Raw genomic sequence first — 24,954 nt, 5'->3', positions numbered from 1 at the left:
TTCATCTGGCCTCCTGGAAAGAATAGTTCTTGAATATGCTTTATTGAAATACGGACAACTTTTATCATGTGAGACTATAGCTAACGAGATGATAAGGTCAACAAGAATAATTTTTCCAGGTTCTCTAGGCCAGAAGAAGAACCTGGGGAAGAAGCTGGTGTCAAGTTACTTTTAGCATGGTGAAATGCTGAGTTACTCTATTCCAATGATACATCTCCAGTAGCTTCCAAGGAGAATAACCTTAAACTAGAAAGGATAGAATTTAAGATTAAAGTAAGAGGAAACTTATCCCAAAGGTTAAGTAAAGTGATATTAAAATAATCCCTTAGTTGTTTAAAATATATTCGAGTTTCCAGTCAGGTAAATTACCTCCCAGAGAATTAAAAGAATACGCAGATGTAATAATGAAAGAAACATAAAAATGGGGGCTTCCCTGGTGGCACAGTGGTTGAGAGTCCGCCTGCCGGTGCAGGGGACACGGGTTCGTGCCCCGGTCTGGGAGGATCCCACGTGCTGCGGAGCGGCTGGGCCCGTGAGCCATGGCCGCTGAACCTGCGCGTCCGGAGCCTGTGCTCCGCAACGGGGGAGGCCACAACAGTGAGAGGCCTGCGTACTGCAAAAAAAAAAAAAAAAAAAAAAAAGTAACCGAGGGGGGCTTCCCTGGTGGCGCAGTGGTTGAGAGTCCGCCTGCCGATGCAGGGGACACGGGTTCGTGTCCCGGTCCAGGAAGATCTCACATACCATGGAGCGGCTGGGCCTGTGAGCCATGGCCGCTGAGCCTGCGCGTCTGGAGCCTGTGCTCCAAAGCCGGAGAGGCCACAACAGTGAGAGGCCCACGTACCGCAAAAAAAAAAAAAAAAAAAAAAAGATATGCCTAAAGTCTGGGAATAAGTGAGCAACTAAATTTCTACAATCAGGGGCTCTGGAAATCCTAGATCTCTGGGATTGATGGCATGTACTGGCAAAATTTTAGAAAGGATTATTAGACCAGTGAAGAATAAGGCATGCAAACCAACATTATACAGGTATACCCCATTTTGTTGTGGCTTGCTTTACGCTTTTTTACAAACTGAAGGTTTGTGGCAACCCTGCATCAAGTTTATCAGCACCATTTTCCCAGTAGCATTTGCTCACTTCGTATCTCTGTGTCACATTTTGGTAATTCTCGAAATATTTCAAACTTTTTCATTATTACTCTGTTTGTTGTGGTGATCTGTGATTAGTGATCTTTGATGTTACTATTGTCATTGTTTTGGGGCACCACGAACTGCACCCATAGAAGATGGTGAACTTGACCAATAAACATTTCATGGGTTCTGCTTCACTGACTGGCCCTTGTCCAATCTTTCTCCCTGTTTGGGCTTCCCTATTTCCTAAACACACAATAATACTGAAATTAGGCCAATTAATAACCCTACAATGGCCTCTGAGTGTTCAAGTGAAAGGAGTCACACATCTCTCACTTTAAATCAAAAGCTAGACATGATTAAGCTTAGTGAGGAAGACATCAAAAGCTGAGATAGGCCAAACGCTAGACCTCTTGTGCCAAACAAGAATGCAAAGGAAAAGTTCTTGAAGGAAATTAAAGGTGCTACTCCAGTGAACACACAAATGTGGTCTTCATAGAAGATCAAACCAACCACAACATTTCCTTACGCCAAAGCCTAATCCAGAGCAAGGCCATAACTCTCTTCAATTACATGAAGATGAGAGAGGTGAGGAAGCTGCAGAAGAAAAGTCTGAAGCCAGTAGACATTGGTTCATGAGGTTTAAGGAAAGAAGCCATTTTCATAACATAAAAGTTCAAGGTGAAGAAGCAAGTGCTGATGTAGAAGCTGCAGCAAGTTATCCAGAAGATCCAGCTAAGATAATTCATGAAGGTGGCTACACTAAACAACAGATTTTCAATGTAGATGAAACAGCCTTGTATTGGAAGAAGATGCCATCTAGGACTTTCATAGCTGGAGAGGAGAGGTCAATGCCTGGCTTCAGAGCATCAAAGGACAGGCTGATTCTCTTGTCAGTTAGGAGCTAATGCAGTTGGTAACTTTAAGTTGAAGCCAATTCTCATTTGCTACTCCAAAAATCCTAGGGCCCTTAAGAATTAGGTTAAATCTACTCCACCTATGCTCTATAAATGGAACAACAAAGCCTGGATGACAGCACATTTGTTGACTACATGGTTACTGAATATTTTAAGCCCACTGCTGAGACCTGCTGCTCAGAAAAAAATATTTCTTTTAAAATATGAGCACCTGGTCACCCAGGAGCTCTGATGGACATCTACAATGAGATTAATGCTGTTTTCATGCCTGCTAACACAGCATCCATTCTGTAGCCCATGGATCAAGGGGTAATTTTGACTTTCAAGTCTTATTATTTAAGAAATACATTTTGTAAGGCTATAGCTGCCATAGAGAGTGATTCCTTTGATGGATCTGGGCAAAGTAACTTGAAAACCTTTTGGAAAGAATTCACCATTCTTAGATGCCATGAAGAACATTCCTGATTCATGGGAAGAAGTCAAAATATCAACATTAATAGGAGTTTGGAAGAAGTTGATTCCAACCCTCCTGGATGACTTTGAGGGGTTCAAGACTTTAGTGGAGGAAGTGACTACAGATGTGGTGGAAATAGCAAGAAAAATACAATTAGAAGTGGAGACTGAAGATGTGACTGAATTGTTATAAGCTCTGATATGACTTTCATGGATGAGGAGTTGTTTCTTGAAGATGAGCAAAGGAATTGGTTTCTTGAGATGGATCTGTTCCTGATGAAGACACTGTGAAGACTGTTGAAATGAGAACAAAAGATTTAGAATATTACATAAACTTAGTTGATAAAGCAGTGGCGGGGTTTGAGAGGATCGACTCCAGTTTTGAAAGAAGTTCTACTGTGGGTAAAATGCTATCAAACATCATTGCACACTATAGAGAAATTGTTCATGAAGGGAAGGGTCAATCGACGTGGCAAACGTCATGGTTGTCTTATGTTCAGAAGGTGCCACAGCCACCCCACCCTTCAGCAGCCACCACCCTGGTCAGTCAGCCGCCATCAGCACGGAGGCAAGGCCTTCCACCAGCAAAAAGATTACGACTCACTGAAGGCTTAGATGATGGTTAGCATTTTTTAGCAATAAAGTATTTCTAAATTAAGATATGTACATCGGTTTTTTTTAGACATAATGATATTGCCCACTTAGTAGACTACAATATAGTGTACACATAACTTTTATATACAATGGGAAACCAAAAAGTTTGTGTGACTTGCTTTATTGTGATATTCGCTTCATTGTGGTGGTCTGGAACTGAACCTGTCGTATCTCCAAGGGATACCTATATATAAAGACAATATGATGTAAATGCATATTTGAATATTTCAGTGGGATTTGAGAAAGATCTCTCACGATAACTGTGGACAGAACAGAGCACCATGAACTAAAAGCTGGTGGCTTTGAAGCTCACTGAGGATGACACCCAAAAGGCCGAACGTCATTGCTGATGGGGGAGGATCAAGGTTTCTGGTGGTGGGGGTGCCGCACAGCTCTGTCCTTGGTACTGACTGCTAGGCTCAAAATTCTTTTCTTATTATTTTTTAACATCTTTATTGGATTATAATTGCTTTACAATGGTGTGTTTGTTTCTGCTGTATAACAAAGTGAATCAGCTATACGTATACATATATCCTCATATCCCCTCCCTCTTGTGTCTCGTTCCCACCCTCCCTATCCCACCCCTCTAGGTGGTCACAAAGCACGGTATGCTCAAAATTCTTAACATTGTTAGATGCTTGTCAAATTTATGGCTAATTCACTGCTAAGAGAGTGGGAAATATATGTGATGTGCAGGAATAGAGACTGTTTCCACTATGTTGGAGAGATGAGCTGAATCATTTGAGAGCTGGGAACAAGAGCTGAAAGATGAGGGGCTTCGGATTAAACTAATCTAAACTCAAATATCAGCTTTGTTGTTGGATGAACTTGTGCCAGTTACTTAAGCCTCAGTGAGCCTTAATTTCTTCCTCCATAAAATTGGGATCATTAAATATCTCTCTTTTTTTTTTTTTTCTGTACGCGGGCCTTTGTGGCCTCTCCCGTTGCGGAGCACAGGCTCCAGACGCGCAGGCTCAGCGGCCATGGTTCATGGGCCCAGCCGCTCCGCGGCATGTGGGATCTTCCCGGATCGGGGCACGAACCCGTGTCCCCTGCGTCGGCAGGCGGACTGTCAACCACTGCGCCACCAGGGAAGCCCTAAATATCTCTTTTGAATAAATAAGACTGGTACACAATTGATGCTCCACAATTGTTAGTACCCCTCCTCCTCTCCTCTTCTCAAATCTTCCTAGCGGAATATAACAGAAATACATGTGTAGAACAAAGGGTACAGTGTTGGCCAGCATTATACGAAGTGCTACTGTTCAAGGCAGGAAGCCTAGCTCTTGAGGGATATTCATGAGACTAAGGCCTATTGACTGAAAGTTCAGTGTAAACAAACATCATTATTTCATTCAAAAATACAATCTTAATCTGCACTAATTGAGTGGAACACCCAGGTCAGGGAAGGTACTGGTTTTCTTATACTCTGTGCTCTTTAGCTGGAGGAAGGATTCGGTTTTGGCTGCCACATGCAAGAGAGCATTGACAAAATAGAGAAAGGCTACCAGGGTGTGAAAAATAGGTCACAGAAGGCCAAGCTGAAGGAAGGAACAAGCTTCATCTGGTTAAACAACAATGATGGCTCAGGGAGGAGCTGATAGGTGCATTAAAGTACTTGAAAGACTTTGGGGAAGTTCAGAAGAATTAGACGAGCCAATGGGTAGAGGTATAAGGTAGGAATCCTCAGCCTGTTGGCATAAGGAATACTTCCTAACACAAACAGATTTTAAAAAGCAGGGGTTACCTTGTAAGATAGTAAGTTTCCTGCCTCGAAAAATATTGAAGCAGAAGAGGTTAGATGTGAAGTTTCCTATATTGAAAGAGGAAAACAAGGAAAGATGTATCTGTGTGTGTGCGTGCGCGCGGACAGTGTTTGAAAGAGAAAGACCAGTAAGAGTACTACAAGCCATGCTTCACCATTTCATCTCAGTGTTTTGTAAGGTTTGGTGCATAACAGTGATCAGATCCTAAAGCAGGTGATGAGAGAAGTCTTTAATACAACAACTATGAACCACACCCAGTTATGAACCCTGCTGGGCAAAGCTTGGTGGGAGAACTTTAAATAAAGAAACATTTTCTTGAATATAAGGGACTGTAACCTTAAGTTAGAGGTAAGTCTAGAACCCAGGAAAATAATTGCAGAGCGACTTGAAACAGGATGAGCTAACCTGCCAGAAGGTTTAATAAAAAGCCGTAATATTCTGGGTGTTCATAAAGAGAAATGCTTATGAAAGGTAGAAGCTGTAGGAGAGCTCGAAGGGGAGACGGAATATGATGTGTGGGGACGACATGGGGCATCAGCATCAGATGTGTAAGTTCATTTCATCCCTTTTTGATCTGAAGAAGTCAGGTTTTTAAGAGAGAAGAGGCTTCTATTTAGTTAGGGATCTACAAGGCTGCAGGGTAATCCTTGGACGTTGCCCAAGGCAATCTGACACCTCCTCCTCACTCTACAAGCCTGTATCATCCCCTTCCCCTCCTTCCTCTCTGTGATGACCTCACCTATTATTTCAAGAAGAAAACAGAGCAGTCAGAAGAGGACTCAGTATCTTCTTAGCAGGAAACCTACCATAATCCTCCTGCCTTTGTGCCTCTGGATTAGTCTGCCTTCCCTCCTGCTGACACCTCCACTGCATGCTGGATGCCCCCCTTCGAGCCTCTTCAAAGGTTTTGCTTTCGCTTTCATTCCCTTTCCCTCCTGCGTCAATTTCTCCCACTCCACTAGATCAACCACATCAGCACACAAACACGCTGTATCCTCTCCTGTATTTAAAAAGGGAGTCTCCCCGAGACCACATGCCCCCTCCGGCTACTGTCCCATTTTTCTGCTCCTCTTGACAGAGTCTTTTGAAAAAAAATTTTTTTTAAATTAATTAATTTATTTTTGGCTGCGTTGGGTCTTCGCTGCTGTGCGTGGGTGAGCGGGGGCTACTCTTCATTGCGGTGCACGGGCCTCTCATTGCGGTGGCTTCTCTTGTTGTGGAGCACGGGCTCTACGTGCGCAGACTTCAGTAGTTGTGGCTCACAGGCTCAGTAGTTGTGGCTCGGGGGCTCTGCAGTGTGGGCTTCAGTAGTTGTGGCGCATGGGTTTAGTTACTCCGCGGCACGTAGTATCTTCCCGGATTGGGGCTTGAACCCGTGTCCCCTGCATTGGCAGGCAGATTCTTAACCGTTGTGCCACCAGGGAAGTCCAAGTCTTTTAAAATTTTGAAAGAGTTGTGCACATTCTCTGACTCTGTTTACTTAGGTCCTATTCTCACCTCAGCCCACTCAAAGCAGGCTTTAGCTCCCACCACTTCACTGAAGCTTCTCTAGTTAGGGTCCACTACACACTCTCTTCTTACACAATCCTTTAGCCAGTCCTCAGTCCTTGTCTTCTTCATCTTCTCTTCAATACTTGGTCCAGTCTTTTTCTCCCTCCTTGGTCCCATGCGGTTCTTCACTTGGATTCCACGGCACCACATTCTCCTGCTACCGCCTCCGCTTCTTCAAGTCTTTTTTGTTTGTTTGTTTGTTTTGCGGTACGCTGGCCTCTCACTGTCGTGGCCTCTCCCGTTGCGGAGCACAGGCTCCGGACGCGCAGGCTCAGCGGCCATGGCTCACGGGCCCAGCCGCTCCGCAGCATGTGGGATCTTCCCGGACCGGGGCATGAACCCGTGTCCCCTGCATCGGCAGGCGGACTCTCAACCACTGCGCCACCAGGGAAGCCCTCTTCAAGTCTTTTGCTGAAACTCCCTTCATGGCTGACCTTGGAAGGCTGGAAGCCCCAGGCTCAGACCTTGGACCCCATCTCCATCTATCTGCACTACCAAGATGGTATCCCTCATCCCCAAGGGTGTAAATACAAACTGATTGCTCCAAATTTATATCTCCACTGACCTTTCCTCTGAGTTCCCTACTCCCCTCTTCCACTGATCCATTTCTTCCTCAGGGTCCGTCTCAGTAAATGGCATCACTACTTACCCAGTTAAGAGCAAAGCCCTTGGACTCATCCCAGACTCCTCTCTTCCTCTCACATTCCACATCTAATCTGACCATTTTTACTACCTCTACCTCCATCATCCTAGTCCAAGACACCATCATTTCTTGAATGAAATAGTGCAATGGCAACTGATCTCCGTCTCTGCTCCTGTCTCCTTAAAGTCTATTTTCCATATAGACGCTAGAGAGATTTAAAAAGAAATGCATCAGTACCTCAACTGTTCAGTCCTTGCAATGGTTTCTTGTCACACCAAGAATAAAACTCAAGCTCTTACCTTGGCTACAAGTTCTACAGAACCTACCTTTGTCTCTCCCTCTCTCCAACCTCATCTGTTGCCACTCTCAGCATTGCTTCATCCTTTCTGGTCATGCTGGCCTTCTCTCAGTTTCTTTAACAAGCCAAGCTCGTTCTGACCTCAGCACCTTTGTACTGGCTGTTCTTTTTGGCCTAGAATCCTCTTCCCCCAGACCATTATGGGTTCACCCCTCCTTTTAGGCTCACTCAGTTGTTACCGCCTGATTGAGGCTATCCTTGACTTTCTTTTCAAACACAGAGTCCAGGTCTTTCTGCCCACCACTCTCTATACCTTATACTAGTTTATTTCACTTTACTGCACTTAGCACAGCCTGACCTTATGTTAGGCAGTCAGTGCTTGTTGAATGTCAGTTTCGCCACTAGCATGCAAACTCCAGGAGGACACACGCTTGTAGGATACTGCTAGCTTCTGGAACACTACTAGGCACATATAAAAAAAATGAGAGAGGATCATTTTAGTTATAATGGACTTAGGGAGCAAGTAAAGGATTGGCTGGAGGAAAAATAAAGGCCATTCGGTGAAATATGCAAGGGTGAAATGCATGGAATCAATGTGTAAGCAGTTTACATTTACATGCAGAAGGCAGGAAAGCACCAGGGGAGTAATCAAACTCCTAAAGAGAAAAAGACTTCCCAGATGCTATAAAGTTTCCCCCCCCACCCCAGTTCTGAAGCAGAAATCTTCATAACATCAGTTTACCATCTAGCTCAGTAAGAGTCCTTAGAAATGTACAAGAATGTTTAATAATTAAGAGAATTGAAAATGTATATACTGAGCACATTGCCCAGAGCCAGTCTCTACTCATTGAATCAGATCATGGGAGATCTATGTGAACTGATTTTAGAAATCTATTTGCCAGGTGAAATGCTCTGACACAGAGCAAAGTGACTCATTTTACTCAGTCAGTGTTATCTTAAAACTCTGTATTATTCTAAGGTTTTAGAAGCGAAACACAAAGCAGAGAGTTATGGTGTTACCTGTTCGAGAACAAGTATTTAAAAGCCTGCTTTAGCAATTTCAGTTTTTTTCCTTGAAAATTACACATGTATAGAATAAATGACAGCACAGCCTAAAGCAAACTACCAGCTTGCTTCCTCAGTTTCTGCTAGCCCTCAGTTACGTAGAGAAATAATGGCATGACCCCTTTGAGCGCAGCCTCTACTCACTGACCCACCTGGAATCCAGGGCACAGTCAGTGATGACTGAGATAGATTCTGCAACTTGGACAGACGGAGGCCACCCACACTCAGAGGCTCCTGCCCACCTTACGTTTTCTTACATTACTTCAGAGCAGAGACTCCATTGGCCACTAGGAGTCAGTCTTTACACCTCATTCTCATTAAGAATTCTCACCACCTTCTCCTTTCACTCACTGCTCAGGACTCTGGTGGAAATTCATTGTTACCTAAATGCATTTCAGATAAAATTTTATTTTGTCCACTACTTTCCAGCCCTATGACCTTGGCATGTTACTTTAGCTCTCTGAACTTGTTCCCTCAACTGTTAGAGGGAAATGAACAAAACTTAGTTCCTGCAGGTGTTGTGGAAGAAATGCAACATTATTTATCAGAATGGTTAGGCCAATACTTGGAACACAGCATGAAATGAATGACAACCAGTATTTTTATGATTTATCTATGGCTTCCCTCACTCTCTCTTTCTAGATTAGGTTACTCTTGTGATCACTGCATTCTTGTTATTTCCTAGGCTTTGGGTTAATATTGTTCTCTCTCCTCGCTATCAGTATTTCTTCCATTTTATAGCAAAAGCTCCAAATGCCTTCCACTCCCGTCCAAACACCCCACTTCTGCACTATAAATCAACGACTACTCAACAATATACTGACAAACTGAAGTTCTCAAAGGCATTTCTTTGGAGAAGAATCTCACTCCAAGTCAGTGTTTCCCAAAGTATAGTGTATGTAAACACTGATGGATGTATTTGAGGGAACACATAAAACTTAAAAAAAAAAAATTTCAGTTACAATTTTTAAAAACTTATATTAGAAAAATATAATTAGCATATCAAATTCAAGATAATAAAGCTTAGGATAAAGATAAGGAAAAAAGTGAATCAATTCAAATTTACTTAAAATCATATTAATTATAGTCAAGGTGGAACAAACATATATAACAAACATTATGAAGATGACACGACTGAAATTGGAGGGCTGTTCTAAGTCATGTCAGCCCTAATAAGAAAGGAGTATTAATGAGCCCAACTGCTCTATTCTACATTAAACTGTGTAGGATGGTTCTTTTCTTTCCCTAGTGCCAATCAATCCATACAACTCTTTTACTTTTTTTACAGAGCAACTATTTAAAAAAAATTTTATTGGAGTATAGTTGATTTACAATGTTGTGTTAGTTTCAGGTGTATGGCATAGTGATTCAGTTATACATATATTCATTCTTTTTCAGATTCTTTTCCCATATAGGTTATTACAGAATATTGAGTAGAGTTCCCTGTGCTACACAGAAGGTCCTTGTTGGTTATCTATTTTATCCAGACAGCTTGCACCCTGTCAAATTCTCTAAAGTCACTTAATTAAAACACCCTGAACTGAAGGTCTCCCTAACCTGGGGAGCAGGAGAATTCATTTTTCTTCAGTGCCAAAGTAGTAGACAGAAAAGACTTTCTCCTGTGGCTCTTGTGCACGTCTCCTTGAGTCTCCTTCTAAAATGTTTCCAGACACTGGGAAGCTGTGCTGGCCATCATCAGAGTCATTCTTATTACTTCGTGTACCCAGAGCATGACATTGACCAAATGCCACCACTCCTGTAACACAGTGGGGCTCAAGGAATATCCAAGCACAGGACTAATTCATTATAAATAATTTCCCCTAAACTGCATGCTGGAAGAACTATTGTTTAAAAATCATTTGCTGCCTATGTACCATTTCATTATATTTCACCTGTGTTTACTAAGGCAGGAGAGAAGTTCAAACATAATAGACTGTCATTTGTCTGAATCGCTAATGAAAGCTGCAGTACTGAACACACAAATCAAGCTGCTCATTTTGCCCAGCGCTATTTGAGAACTCAGGATGTACCACAGAGCAAAGTGGATCAGCTCTCCGGGGGAAATCCTTCATGTGTACCTGCCATAAGAAGTAATAAGTTCTGCTTTGCATCACTCTATTTACAGACTCCAGCTATTTTTGCATATCTTTTGTGGCCTTTTTTCTATAGCAGCACACGTTCTTGAATGAATCACTCTCATCTTGTCGATTTTATTGTTAAATTGTGCTCAAACGTTCTCTTTAGGTGTTAGAGGATCGCACAGACATTTTCTGTTCAAACAGGAACAAATGAGACTTGGGGGAGAGGCCTCTGGCCTTTGAAATTCTCTATGTAATTGACAGAATTGTAAGACATTTAAAGTGTACAGTGTGACGATTTGATACACATATGCATTGTGCAGCACCGTGCTTTGTATGAGTCAAATGAGCTTGGTTTCCCATCTGTGGGACTCGCCCATTTCTTGGAGCAGCTCAATGGTGGAACTAAACAGAGGAAGGAGAACCAGGCCTGAAAATCAGAGGAAATGCCCTTCATCCACCTGAAGAGTGTTAGCTATAAAATCCTATTGTAAATGTCACACTATATATCTACTATAATAATGAAAATTTAGACCAATGACGTGTCAAATTGTGTGTTAATGAAGAGGAAAATGCTGAACAGGGAGGGCAGAACCTTCAAAATTCCTGTCCTTCCCCCTTAATTCAAGGTTGCCAGCTTCTCTGTGATACCAAGGGCACTGTATTATTTTCGACACTTTGATTTTTCAGTAGGTGTCAATGCTTCCTGGATGTACTCTAAACAGCGTGAGTGAATACATCTTGGGCTAATGGGCATTTCAGACTCTCAGCTCCATATCTGTACACCCTCTGCAAATACTCAAATGTGAGAAGCAAGAAAGACATATCACCTTCATTTAATTATGACCAAATTGATAAATGTCTTCTCATATTCTAGGAGGAAAAAAAATTCCCACACAAACTTTTGAGGGCTCATTTTGGCTACAGAGTTAAGATAATTTTCCTGGGGCACCAAAGTTTGGAAATGCAATGGGTGTGAGCACTTGACATCTTCCTGCTTTTGTGAATTGCCCAGAATTCTTTGTCAAGACTAGCATAAACAAAGAAAGCTATCCTACTTGGAAAAAGTAGGTGAATCAAATAAATAATACACTAACTCTAGGCCTTCAGGTCTAGTATAGTATCCTGTCTTTTCCATTCATGAACATTAGACAGACATGATTAAATGCCTCATCTCTAAGTGGCTAAAGCCACAAAGTATTGTAAAATATGCTAATCCAAGAATCATACAGATATCCTGTAATAATCTGGACAAACCCTCAGGTGGTCAAACTTTGATTCACCAGTAATCTCTCAAATAAAGGAAGATCAGACCAACAGATTCTTTTTAATAATCATAGATGTGTAGTAGAATCTGTTAGTTCAAAATAGCTTTGTACTTGGAATTCACCTTCTCTTTGAAAAAAAAATGAGCAGAAGTGAGATTGAAATATGCCTCCTTAATATTTTTAAATAGAATGCTAAGTCTTTAAATTTAAACTTCAGTGTCATAGATAGTCATATCATTTCTTTTTTACTATTATGGTTATTAATTTTTTTTTTCTTTTTTTGCGGTACACGGGCCTCTCACTGTTGTGGCCTCTCCCGTTGCGGAGCACAGGCTCCGGACGCGCAGGCTCAGCGGCCATGGCTCACGGGCCCAGCTGCTCTGCGGCATGTGGGATCTTCCCGGACTGGGGCACAAACCCATGTCCCCTGCATCAGCAGGCGGACTCCCAACCACTGCGCCACCAGGGAAGCCCTGGTTATTAAAACTTTTACAAAACCTTATGAAAGACTAAAAAACCTTTTTTTTTTTTAACACATTATGCCATAAGAGACACGATTAAAATGACGTTTCCAAATAACAAGAAAAATGCATTTCCCCTTTATCCAAATCAAATACATTTTGCTCCTAAGAGATGTTTAACCCATTCCCTTTTTTGAGAAGAGACAGGAGTGGGACGAAAGGATTTACAGTTAGAATTGTCATTTCATGAAGAACACATTTTTGACTTGTGATTATAAAATAACTGCTAGAGCAATCTTGAGTTTAGACAGTGGTAGTAGATTTTGATATGAATGAAAAGCAAATTATATTTTTGTTAACATTCAAGGTTACTTCTCTGGGTCAAAATTATCAAAAGTTACGCTTTGTTATGCCATGGAAATAGTGGAACCCATGTTAAGAAACCGTATCTATGTATATATGTACAAATATTTATTCCAGGAAGCATCAGGTCTCTATAGAACTAGTTTCAAAGAACAGCTTAAGCTTTCATAAAAACGTGTATAGAGAGCTTTAAAATGCCTTCCACTACCTTATACTCTTCCTCCCTTACACCTCCCCCACTTCCATCAGAGAAAGTGCTCACATGAATGGTCAAATCCAATCACCATCATTGGATCAGTGGGGAGAGATGTGAGGAAAAGCCATAGCTCCTTTAAAATTGCAGCTTCTGGGTGTTTGCTTACTGCCCAGGAATTGGGGCACCAAAATGGCCCCAGGAATTGGGGCACCAAAATCTGCCCTGAGAAGTGCCTTTGCACTGAGAAGATCCAGGGGCCAGTAGAGGAGCCACACTTTCCTTTACGCCTTTTTTCAGTTCCTTGGTGCATTTTTTCTTTAGACACATCTTTCCTTGCTACCAGGGTGGTGATAATACTTTTGAGGGAAGTGAGGTTGGGAGGTAAGCATAGGAGAAAGAAAAAAAGGCTGTAAACTTTGATTTTGCTCTTTTAGCTCCCCGGGGTCCACCTTAATTCCTCAGTAGGACACTTTGGGATTTTTCAGCTGAAGCTCCAGCAAATAATAAAGAGTGTGCATTTTCCAGGACTCTGCACATTTCCCTCTCTCTCTCTCACTTCACAGGGATAAAGGTTGCCATGGTAGGTGACTGGTTAAGATTTCTGGATGCTGGATTAGATCTCCCTTTGACTTAATTATTTGGCCAAAGATCAGGGGAGAGTCCCTTTTTTTTTTTTTTTTGCCAGAACAAGAATTAATGGGGATTTTTAGGTAAGACAGTAAAGGTTCAGAACTCCAAGTACCAGAACTCAGTCAGGAAGCAGTTTCCAAGAAGTTCCCTAATTTTCTCCTTAAGATATAACAGTAAGTCTTAATCAGCTATTAATCACTTTGGTTTCTTAGCCTTCTGGCTGGTGAACTCTTTTTTTCTCTTGGGCTGTTCTAAATAACTAAGAAGATTTTGAGGATGCCCAACCCTTCTGGCTGCTGCCTTCTAAGAGAGAACAAAAGGGTGTTTGTTCATGTTCAAACTCCAGGAAAATAACCCCTGAAGCCTACAAAAAAGGTTCCTGCTTCCAGTGACTTAAAAACTGACCTGAGGAAGAACAAAAGGAAAAAGTCTATTATGAAGAATCGCTATACGTCATGAACTAAGAATTATAATTAACAACTTCTCTGTACCTAACATGTAATGTTAAAAACTACTTATTGACTTTAAGGAAAAGTCTGGCCCATAAACCTGTGTTATAATTTAGTATGTAACACTAGAAAACCCATGAAAGGAAGACATGAGACTGGTCGGTGCTTTTGTTTAGTACCACATAAAGTGGTAAGGACAGTGGAAAGTCTCTTCAACTCTTCCCAGCAGAGTACTGAGCACCAGCTAATAAGAGAGGCCAAGAAGGAATTGATAGATAACTGGCATTCTTGAGCTTCAAACTTTGGGTACTTCCTTATTGCTGAGAAGGAGAAAGCAGAGAACACAGCACATAGCTGATTGCAGTAGTTTTTCTAAACATGATCGGCACTAAGAATGACATTTTATAGGATGGAATAGAAGAAATCTCAGCACTGGGTGATGTCATCTAATTACAAATTTCAAATTACTTTAGAATCTTCAAAGCACACAGACAAGGATAGGTAACATTCACAATATGCCTCTTTATAAGCCATGTACTTTCATTATGAGTCTAAGCCTTCAGAATAAGAATAAAAATAACCACATGTAGTTCTTACAAAAATAAATAATAATCATGAACAGGGCAGAAACTGGACTCATCTTGCTCTTTTTTCAAATGGAAAATTCCCCTTTCACTGACAGAGTTGCCAAGCCATTCATTTTAACATTGGAAACACTGCTTTGTCTCTCCTGGATTGTTAAACTACTGTACTCTAGAATTCTGTCACTAAGGCTTTAGCTGTACTCAATTTACTTGTATATAATATAGAAAGACATTAATTTCAATAAATTTCTAAATGTATTAATGCTTTTAATCCTTCTCTTAAGTATAGATGCTACCATAAGAGGTTTTCCACAAATTACCTAGTTCAGATAAAGTTTGAATAATATTTTGAATCTCCTTCCTCCTTTAATTTTAGAATGTTTATGTCATTCTCAAATTCAAAGTTTCAAAATATGGAAGTTTGGGATAAAGACATTTTAAGATATTTCTGCAAAATGTTTTGTTGAAAAAAATAGGTATCGTTTATTGTACTACAAGGAACCTAATCACAGCTTCCTAAGGAAACAAAATCCCAGAATTCTACAAGAGTTGTTCGATGGAAGTAAATCCAAGTTCAACGAGACAAGAAGAAAAGAGTAATTTGTTATTCAGCATATATATGATCTGCCACAGCAATTTTGAACCACTTTGTTATGCCGGGTTTGTCTCAGTAAAGGGATAGATGCTGCTGTGAGAATCATACCCTGAAATCAGAGGTGAAAGTAAGTCAGTGAGTGAGAGCTGATATAAATTCAAGTCATTTTACAAAGGATTTGCACACAAGATGTGTTTTCACAAGTTTGCAAGCTTTTTCAGAGTCTAGCTTTCATGAACGTTGTTTGAACAAGTTGTGTAGAATGCAGTCTCCACCCTATGAAATAGCATTTTTTTTTTTTACCAAGTTGGAACTATTTAGGATCACCAAATAACAGGGTTCAAAAGGAAAACAGCTGAAAACTCCAGCAGTCTGGTCTAACCTGGGATGCTCTGTCTTCTCACAGCCAATGCTCCATCAGGCGGCTTTGTCTGGCTGGCGGATTTAGTGTAGGGACTCTCATCTGCAAAGGTACAATGAAGGGTTTGGTTAATTTCCATCCAGTTTCTAATGTAGTGAAGATTTTTCAATGGACTGCAATCCTTCTGCCAGAGAGAGGTGATATGATACAACAGAAAGAGTCTGTAGCCCTGGGTCCTAACCTTGGGTTAGCCATAGGACAAGGTCAAGTCATTTAAAATGCTCCGAATATCAGTTTCCTCTCCTATGAAAGAGGGATATACTTTTTCATCCACCTCTTAGGATTGTTAGGATCAAGCTATAATGCACATGAAGGCATAGAATGGTAAGAAGTTTGTAAACACAGTACACAGATGATTTGCCTGTCACCTATATTCATTGATAAATAAGGATCAGTGAATATCAGTAACCAGAAGACAAAGAAGGAATAAAACGGCTCAATGGGCACTAAGAATAAACAGGTAGAGGAACAAAGGAAAGGAAAAGAAATGTTATATTTCAGAGAAGCAGATGACAGAGTATTAGTATTTCAGGGGAATAAAGACACAGAATTAGTGGGTTCCTCTTGGAAGTATGAACTGGCATCCAGTGGAAAATAAAGGGACAGGGACGTTCAGAGTAAGACCAGAGAAGCTAGGTTAAGAACAGGGAAGGAAGGATGGTTTGGGAAAAGAAGACATATATTGCAATGAGCTGATTTGCCCTCTTTTAGAAAGAGATGAAAATAACTTGCAGAACCAGAAAAAGAGCAACTGAAGACAGAAGCCTAGTATCCCTGTGACAGGCAAGAAGCTGAATGAGCAAAACACTAGGTGACAAACTCATACAAGTGATGGATCCATCAAATTCTAAGTAAAGTGATTTTTTTTTTTAAATCTAGGAAAGGATTTAGTCTGGCTTGGAATATAGGAATAATGATCAAATATATTTGATATGATGATCAAATATCAGGGTTAAATAGAAAGGAAGTATTCTTTCTAGTTTGCATGGGAAATTTGTATAAAGTAAAAGAGATGTCTGAGTGACAACCTTAAACATTTTCAAGAATAGGATGTATATGGCCTGAGCAGACATAATGTAAAATAATTACCTAGCAGATCTACTCAAGCTGGATGACCCAAAGGTTACTTCTGGCCACACTATCAGGTTAATTTGTTGTTGTTGTTGTCATTGTTGTGATAGGAAATCATTAAAGGATTAAAAAGCATTATATTGTGCATGGCAAACTATTAAATATAACAAGGATTTAATTCAGCAACAAGACTTAGTCATCTGAAAACATAATTCTCCCAACTAAGTAGTTTGTGTTGCAAAATTGAGGAACTCGATTCCTCTTTAGGATGTTCTTCTGGTTGAAATGATTCACGATTTCTTCATAAAACTAACAAGGTCTTTGTAAGCAATGACAAAAAGGAAAGATTAATACTGCTGTAAGCTGCAATTAAAAAATGGCAGTCATGCTGTTTCATGTTTCTATTCCATTTGTCACACAATTCTTTAAATTCTTCCAACCATAAAGATAAACTACCAACTTTCAGATACCAATACACTCAACAGCGTCACTTTTGCCTAGGAAGCAGTATCCTAGATCTCTGACTCTTCTCTTTGCAAATGTGATTTTGAGTAGAATCACAAACCACAAAACAAAATGCAAGCATTATACTACAAAAGTCTTCATTTTGCTACACCATGCCCACCTGAGTATTTGAACTCTTTTCTCACAGTGTTGATTTAATAACCAGGCAATATGCTTTATATAGCACCCATTAAAACAAACTTACTATACGTTAAAATCTGGATTCTTTATAAAACCAGTTTAAAAATGTATTTCCTTTTATTATCTAAAACTTTGAAACTGTGTATTTATGAGGACAGAGCAGTGAGCCAGGAGACACCAATCACAATGACCAGTTTCAGGGACAGCATCTTGGAAGCCTAAGGGCTTTCCTCAGTTTTCAATTTGTCTAGAGTCCAGCCAATTAAAGTCTTGGGTTGAATTCAGTGTTGGATTTTCTTAAAGGGCAATAAGAGATTTGACCAGGAGACTCTGGGGTGTTTTGCACTTGATGCTCTATTTTAAGGAGCCATGTCTTTAGAAATTTACCCAGTTTGCATTACAGAAGCAGTCAACCCTGGTAAAACTGTTTTCTCATTTATATTTGAAAACAATGTCCTTGATTTAGAGCTGAGAAGTCTAGTTACACACATCCTTAAAAGGTTGAAACTGAATTATAGATGGCCACCTGGCCAGCCTCTGCTTATCCACGCTCCAGCCCCCAGCCTCACTCCCAGTATCAAGAGTGTCCTTGCTGAACATAGGCGGAAGTAGACAATTACCTAGAAGTCAAAATTTGCATTGGTCAAAGGACCAGACTGGAATAAGTTTGATATTATCTGGGAATAGCTTACCGAAGTTAGTCAGGGTGAAAGCAATAATTCTTAATGGAAGTGAGGCAGAATCTTGGCAACATTCATCATGAGTTAAGGAGAGCATAGCAACAGAGCAACATGGCACCTTTTAACATTTGCTTTTAAAGAAACTTTTTCCTAAGAATATATCTTTAATTTAAACCTCCAGGAGGCATCGTAGGCCTTTTATAAAAACCTACCCATCAGAGAATGCGCATCAATTCTCTTGATGTGATTTACGCAAAGTCAATTCTTGATTCAAACTTTGAAGATAGAAACAGAGGGAAGACACTGAATGAATCAGTGGCTGATGGCTCCATAATAGGATATTCAAGGGCAAGAATGTCTGGGGAGCAGACAGTCATGGAGAGCTGTGGAGTCTTCCATGGTAGTTTTCTCGTAAGTCCCTTAACGGCCATTTGTAGATATATCATTAGAATCTCATGATTATAAGGGATGCTCTAGACCACTCTTTCATTTTAGAGTCAGGACTTGAGGCCCAGAGATGAAAATTTATAGAAGGACCTGCATCTAGAATGAGTCTAGACTGAATTTCTTTTATTCCTATTTCTGTGCTCTTTCCTCCTTATGTTATTTCCTCTTGGATAGACAACAAGATTTGATAGGTTATCAGTTATCACACATTTCGGCATCACACAGGCAAGTGACTGGACACACCACTCCAGCAGACACCTGGCATCATGTAAGTCAATTACTTTGGAGAAGCCTACAAAAATGAGCAATCTTAGCCAGTTCTTTTTGTGTGTATAGATAAATCTCACTTCCCTCTCTTCCATACACTTATTTGCCTAAAATAAGTAAATTTAAATTTTACTGCAGAACCAATTTATACCTTTAAGGTCACTTATTTGAAGACAAAAATTTTAAATAAATGCCAATACACATGAAAAGATACACCACATCACTAATTATTAGAGAAATGCAAATCAAAAGTACAATGAGGTACCACTTCACACTGGTCAGAATGGCCATCATTAAAAAGTCTACAAATAACAAATGGTGGAGAAGGTGTGGAGAGAAGGGACCCCTCCTACACTGTTGGTACAGCCACTATGGAGAACAGTATGGAGGTTCCTTAAAAAAAAACTAAAAATAGAGCTACCATGTGATCCAGCAATCCCATTCCTGGGAATATATCTGGAGGAAACCATAATTCGAAGAGATACATGTATCCCAATGTTCATTGCAGCACTATCTACAATAGCCAGGATATGGAAGCAACCTAAATGTCCATCGATGGAGGAATGGATAAAGAAGATGTGGCACATATATACAATGGAATATTACTCAGCCATAAAAAAGAATGAAATAATGCCATTTGCAGCAACATGGATGGACCCAGAGATTGTCATACTGAGTGAGGTCAGACAGAGAAAGACAAATATCATGTGATATCGCTTATATGTGGAATCTAAAATATGGCACAAATGAATCTATCTACAAAACAGAAACAGACTCACAGACATAGAGAACAGACTTGTGGTTGCCAGCGGGTGGGGCGAGGGAGAGAGATGGACTGGGAGTTTGGGGTTAGTAGATGCAAACTATTACATTTAGAATGGATAAACAAGGTCCTACTGTATAGCACCAGGAACTATATCCAAATCTCCTGGGATAAACCATAATGGAAAAGAATATAAAATAAGAACGTATATATGTGTATAACTGAGTCACTTTGCTGTACAGCAGAAATTAGCGCATTGTAAATCAACTATACTTCAATTAAAAAAATAAAATAAATAAAATAAATGCCAATACAATTCACTGATCCTCAGTAAAGGCCTCAAAAGTTTCAGTGAACTATAAGATCTATGGTAATACTTCTTTGATTTATCAGGAAGACACTAAATAGACTTTCCAGTTCCATCTAATTATGTAAGTGAATTAAAAAATAGCTCAAATAACAAAGAAAGGAATCAATCTATAGATAATATCTCTAGAACAGTGCCTGACTCATAGTATGCATTCATTAAATATTTGCTGATAGATGATTAGACTGCATTTAACTTTTCAAACTAGAGCATTTATTGTAAATAAGCAAACTGAAGAAAGTCAAACATTAGTTATGAGCTGTCCTGCCTCCTCCTTCTGATTTCATTTTCTAGGTTTACACCCTATTGCTTTTAAAGCCACATCACCACCTAACAGCTATTAAGTATTGCCCTACTGTATGTTCAAAATCTGTGACTCTTTATAAAAATAATATTAAAATATATTTCCTTTAATTTTCGTTCAGACTACAGAAAGGTTTATCGAACAACCTTTAACATAATGCCTTTAAACGAAAGAATTCTGATTTTCATACCAGATGCCCAACCTTGACTTTGATGGTGGATCATGTTAACAAGGGATCCTTATGGAAAGTCACTATAGGGGCAAAGGAGGCATTGAGCTAGTGAGTCACTGCTCACTGAAGTGAATGCTGCAAGTAATCATCAAGGGCACCTCAGGGTACCAGAACTGTCAGCCTTTTAACATGACATCTTAGCAGCTAGATAATCACTGTCACATATGATGGCCGCCCATTGCCGTTGGTCATAACAAGAAAGAGCATGGGTCCCCTTTCTGGTGACATCCCATGAGGCTAGGGAAAATGCCCTCCATTAAACGGAGAATCGACACTGTGACAGAGACACAGAAAGGGCTTAGTCAAGCATGTACTTAAAACAGAAGTGGAACAATGGCGGGGACCCATCTATCCCTCTCATTTTCCCTAATTTGGCCACTCTCCTTATGTGCCCAACGCAGGAGCGGCAAACACAGATCATCTGTTTTGATTACATGTTCCGAGTGAAGCTGGTATTTACAAGCTTGGAAAGCAAACGGCAGGCACCTAAGAAGCAAGGTTTCATTCTGCATCATAACCAAAGCCCATGCTGGAGTTGGGGGAAACCCATCTTGAGGAATGGACTCATGTCTCCTCATGTTCTCATAAGCTTGAATGGTTGCCTGGCATCAAATAGCATCCATGTGTAATCAGGCTGGTCCTTGTCTCCATCTTTTGCTTCTCCCATTCCCAGAGTCTGGGCTTCCCAGAGAAACTGGATATGACTATGGTTTCAAGAATCTCTAGCTGTTTTCAGGGCTTTATTGAAAAAAAAAATTTAATTTCCTTTGGCTGAGACTAATCAGCCTTTGCTAAACAATTCCTTGCAACTAATTATGCACAACTGATGTGCCTGCTAAGCCAGAAAATCCCTCAACTTCTTGATTAGGGAAAAAAAGGCACTTTGTGAGATTAAACATTATGACTATTTCCTAGTAGCAGGGAGGGAGACAGCCAGCTCATGCTACAACGTTCATGCACATCCTTACGAACGCAGAAGAAAACTTTTTCGTGAATGAACAAAATGAAATCCATTGTGAAGGAAATAATCTGTCCCTAGAATTCAATTACATTCCACAAATTTTAGTGCCTACTATGTGCAAACTAAGAAAGTGGATATAAGATAATAAGACTCATATCTTATATCCAATTTTATATTCACCATTAATGAATGGTGATGGAGGAATCCTTATTACATCATAGGTTTGAGACTGGAGCATGTGGTTCATTAGCTGAGGGGAAAAATGAGCATAGGCTTAGGGTACTGGTGGAGGTGGGACCCAGTAGGAGAAAGGTAGCTCCACTGTGATGAATTAATGCAGAATTTTGCAATCAGAAAAATCAAGAAACAGGCAATGTTAATTTTCAGCTAGCCTGGAAGTTTTGTGTGGTGTGGGACCATAATCTTTCCAGTACCTGGGTCTTGTGAACATTTTATCCCAGCCCAGCAGGAACATATTACAGATGGACTGTTTCTCTCTCTCTCTCTCTCTTTTTTTTTGTAAGTTTGAGCAACATGGTCTTGGTAGAAAAGTAAGACAAAAATATTACAAGGAAGAAAAATTACAGCAGAGTGCATCTAAAACAAAACAAACAAAACAAAAAATAAGAAAAACTGACAATATATTTTAAAAACTAAATCTTTAAAAATTAAAAAAAAAGACAAATAATTCATCACATTCAATTGGGTTATACTCCAGGCATACATTTTATTTTTAATAAATTTACAAAAGCCATAGTGAGAATTTATTTATTTATTTATTTTTATAAACTTTTTATTTTATATTAAAGTATAGTTAACAATGTTGTGATAGTTTCATGTGTACAGCAAAGTGATTCAGTTATACATATACATGTATCTATTCTTTTTCAAATTCTTACTAACATTTGAAAATCAGTTGCTGCAATTCAGAATATTCCCAGGACGAAGGAGGTAAAGAGAACTATTAACACAGACAATTCAGAAAAAAGCATTTGATACATTTAACATATACTAATGATATAAAACTCAGAAACTGGGACACAAAGAAGCATCTTGACTCTTGAAAACAGCTGAAAAACCACGGCCCTAAGTCAATGCAACTCGTCCTTGTTAGAAAACAGGAGTACATATGCACAGAGCTACAGCTATTAATTTGCATATTATCTCTGGCTGCTTTTTTGCTCTGTCGTCAGTTTTGTAGTGGTGACAAGAGATTGACAATGGAGCAAAAAAGCAGCCAGAGATAATATGTTTCTTTTTGACATTAGACCTCCAGTTCAGTTTGCTGCCTTGCTGGTTTGATGGCATACTCTAAAATTTAAGCAAGATTTCCTGAGGGCTAGCTGTCACATGATTTTGATCACAGATCTTAATTATTTCTTTATCTACTTATTAAGACAAGGTATAACTACAAGCACAAAGCCCTGCAAAATTTAAAGAAATACAAACTCAATGATATGGCCAAATATTCCTCTGCAATCCAAAATAGTTCTTATTTCCTGATTAAAATGACCCTGTTTTTCTAGGGCAAATGAAAAGTACACCCTTAATCTCTCCTAGAGTCAGAGGCTTCTGGGTGCTACATAGACTTTAGCTCTATTGCTTTGGCATAAGTTTTTGACAATAAATTAATTTCATCTCTAAAGTGGTCCACACAACTAGGTTTAAATCAGAAGGGAGCAAGAACGACCTGAGCTTAAAGGCAGGAGGCAGAGGCAGCGACTGCTCCATTACAGTCCCTTTCCTATGAAGAGATGATTCCCCCTACTCCAACCTTCTACTTCTCTCCTCTCTTTTGTTATTTGTTTTGCGTCTCCATGGCATCACTGCCTATCCTTTACTCTGCAGGTTTCCTTACAGTTTTCTCATTCTGACACTGATGTGCTCTATATTCTTAAAGGGGACCAGGTCTTTTGATTCTGAACATTAAAAAACATCCAAACAGAGCAAAACTTCATTTAAAAATGAATGTATGGTGGTTTCTTCACACTGACAGAATGTCCTCTAAAATTATATTAATCACAATCACATCATCATTTCAGGGATTAAATATTACAGCTTAAATGAATGCTAACTGAGGAAAACGGCTGAACAATCATAGACAGGAAGACACTGGAACTCACTAAAAAAGATATCCAAAGACAAAGGAGAAGCCACATGAGATGGCAGGAGGGGCGCAATCACAATAAAATCAAATCCCATGACCGCTGGGTGTGACCACAAAGTGGAGAACACGTATACCACAGAAGTCCACCCACTGGAGTGAAGGTTCTGAGCCCCACGTCAGGCTTCCCAACCTGGGGGTCCTGCAAGGGGAGGAGGAATTCTAGAGAATCAGACTTTGAAGGCTAGCGGGATTTGATTGCAGGACTTCAACAGGACTGGGGAAACAGAGACTCCACCCTTGAAGGGCACACAAAAGTAGTGTGCACATTGGGACCCTGGGGAAGGAGCAGTGACGGCATAGGAGACTGAACCAGGCCAAGCTGCTAGCGTTGGAGGGTCTCATGCAGAGGCGGGGGGTGGCTGTGTCTCACCGTGAGGACAAGGACACTAGCAGCAGAAGTTCTGGGAAGTAGTCCTTGGTATGAGCCCTCCCAGAGTCCGCCATTAGCCCCAACAAAAAGCCCAGGTAGGCTCCAGTGTTGGGTTGCCTCAGGCCAAACAACCAACAGGGAGGGAACCCAGCCCCACCCATCAGCACACAAGCAGATTAAAGTTTTACTGAGCTCTGCCCACCAGAGCAACAGCCAGCTCTACACACCACCAGTCTGTCCCATCAGGAAACTTGCACAAGCCTCTAAGGTAGCCTCATCTACCAGAGGGCAGACAGCAGAAGCAAGAAGAACTACAATCCTGCAGCCTCTGGAATGAAAACCACATTCACAGAAAGATAGACAAGATGAAAAGGCAGAGGGCTATGTACCAGATGAAGGAACAAGAAAAAACCCCAGAAAAACAACTACATGAAGTGGAGATAGGCAACCTTCCAGCAAAAGAATTCAGAATAATGAGAGTAAAGATGATCCAGGACCTCGGAAAAAGAATGGACTCAAAGATTGAGAAGATGCAAGACCTAGAAGACCTAGAAGACCTAGGAGACCTAACAAAGACCTAGAAGAATTAAAGAACAAACAAACAGAGATGAACAATACAAAAACTGAAATGAAAATACACTAGAAGGAATCAATAGCAGAATAACTGAGGCAGAAGAATGAATAAGTGACCTGGAAGACAGAATGGTGGAATTCACTGCTGCAGAACAGAATAAAGGGAAAAGCAATGAAGACAGCCTAAGAGACCTCTGGGACAACATTAGTCACACAAACATTTGCATTATAGGGGTTCCAGAAAGCGAAGAGAGAGATAAAGGACCCGAGAAAATATCTGAAGAGATCACAGTCAAAAACTTCCCTAACATGGGAAAGGAAATAGTCACCCAAGTCCAGGAAGTGCAGAGAGTCCCATACAGGATAAACCCAAGGAGAAACACGTGGAGACACGTAGCAGTCAAATTGGCAAAAATTAAAGACAAAGAAAACTTACTGAAAGCAGCAAGGGAAAAACAACAAATAACATACAAGGGAACTCCCATAAGGTTAATAGGTCATTTCTCAGCAGAAACTCTACAAGCCAGAAGGGGGTGGCATGACATACTTAAAGTGATGAAAGGGAAGAACCTACAACCAAGATTACTC

At 40.3% G+C, this 24,954-nt stretch overlaps 1 protein-coding gene across 11 annotated transcripts in view; it reads right to left on the bottom strand.

Annotated features, from left to right (window-relative positions):
* The window catches only part of GRIP1 (glutamate receptor interacting protein 1), a gene marked incomplete at its 5' end in the record, with an annotated part of 731,133 nt that overhangs the window by 205,617 nt on the left and 500,562 nt on the right, over positions 1-24,954 (bottom strand). For 9 of the 11 annotated variants that reach the window (XM_081250285.1, XM_081250289.1, XM_081250291.1 and 6 more), the window contains one exon: positions 15,481-15,561. The exons of the other annotated variants lie outside the window; for them this stretch is intronic. In XM_081250285.1, coding sequence (XP_081106411.1) covers positions 15,481-15,561 — 81 coding nt within the window. The remainder of the gene's footprint in view (positions 1-15,480; positions 15,562-24,954) is intronic. 11 annotated transcript variants of the gene reach the window in all.

The sequence above is a fragment of the Mesoplodon bidens genome (genome assembly GCF_964165515.1).
Source record: "Mesoplodon bidens genome assembly, chromosome: 11".
In the NCBI taxonomy this organism is placed as follows: Eukaryota; Metazoa; Chordata; class Mammalia; order Artiodactyla; family Ziphiidae; genus Mesoplodon; species Mesoplodon bidens.
The sequence above is the reverse complement of the archived record's forward strand: the minus strand, read 5'-3'. Positions and strand labels throughout refer to the sequence as shown.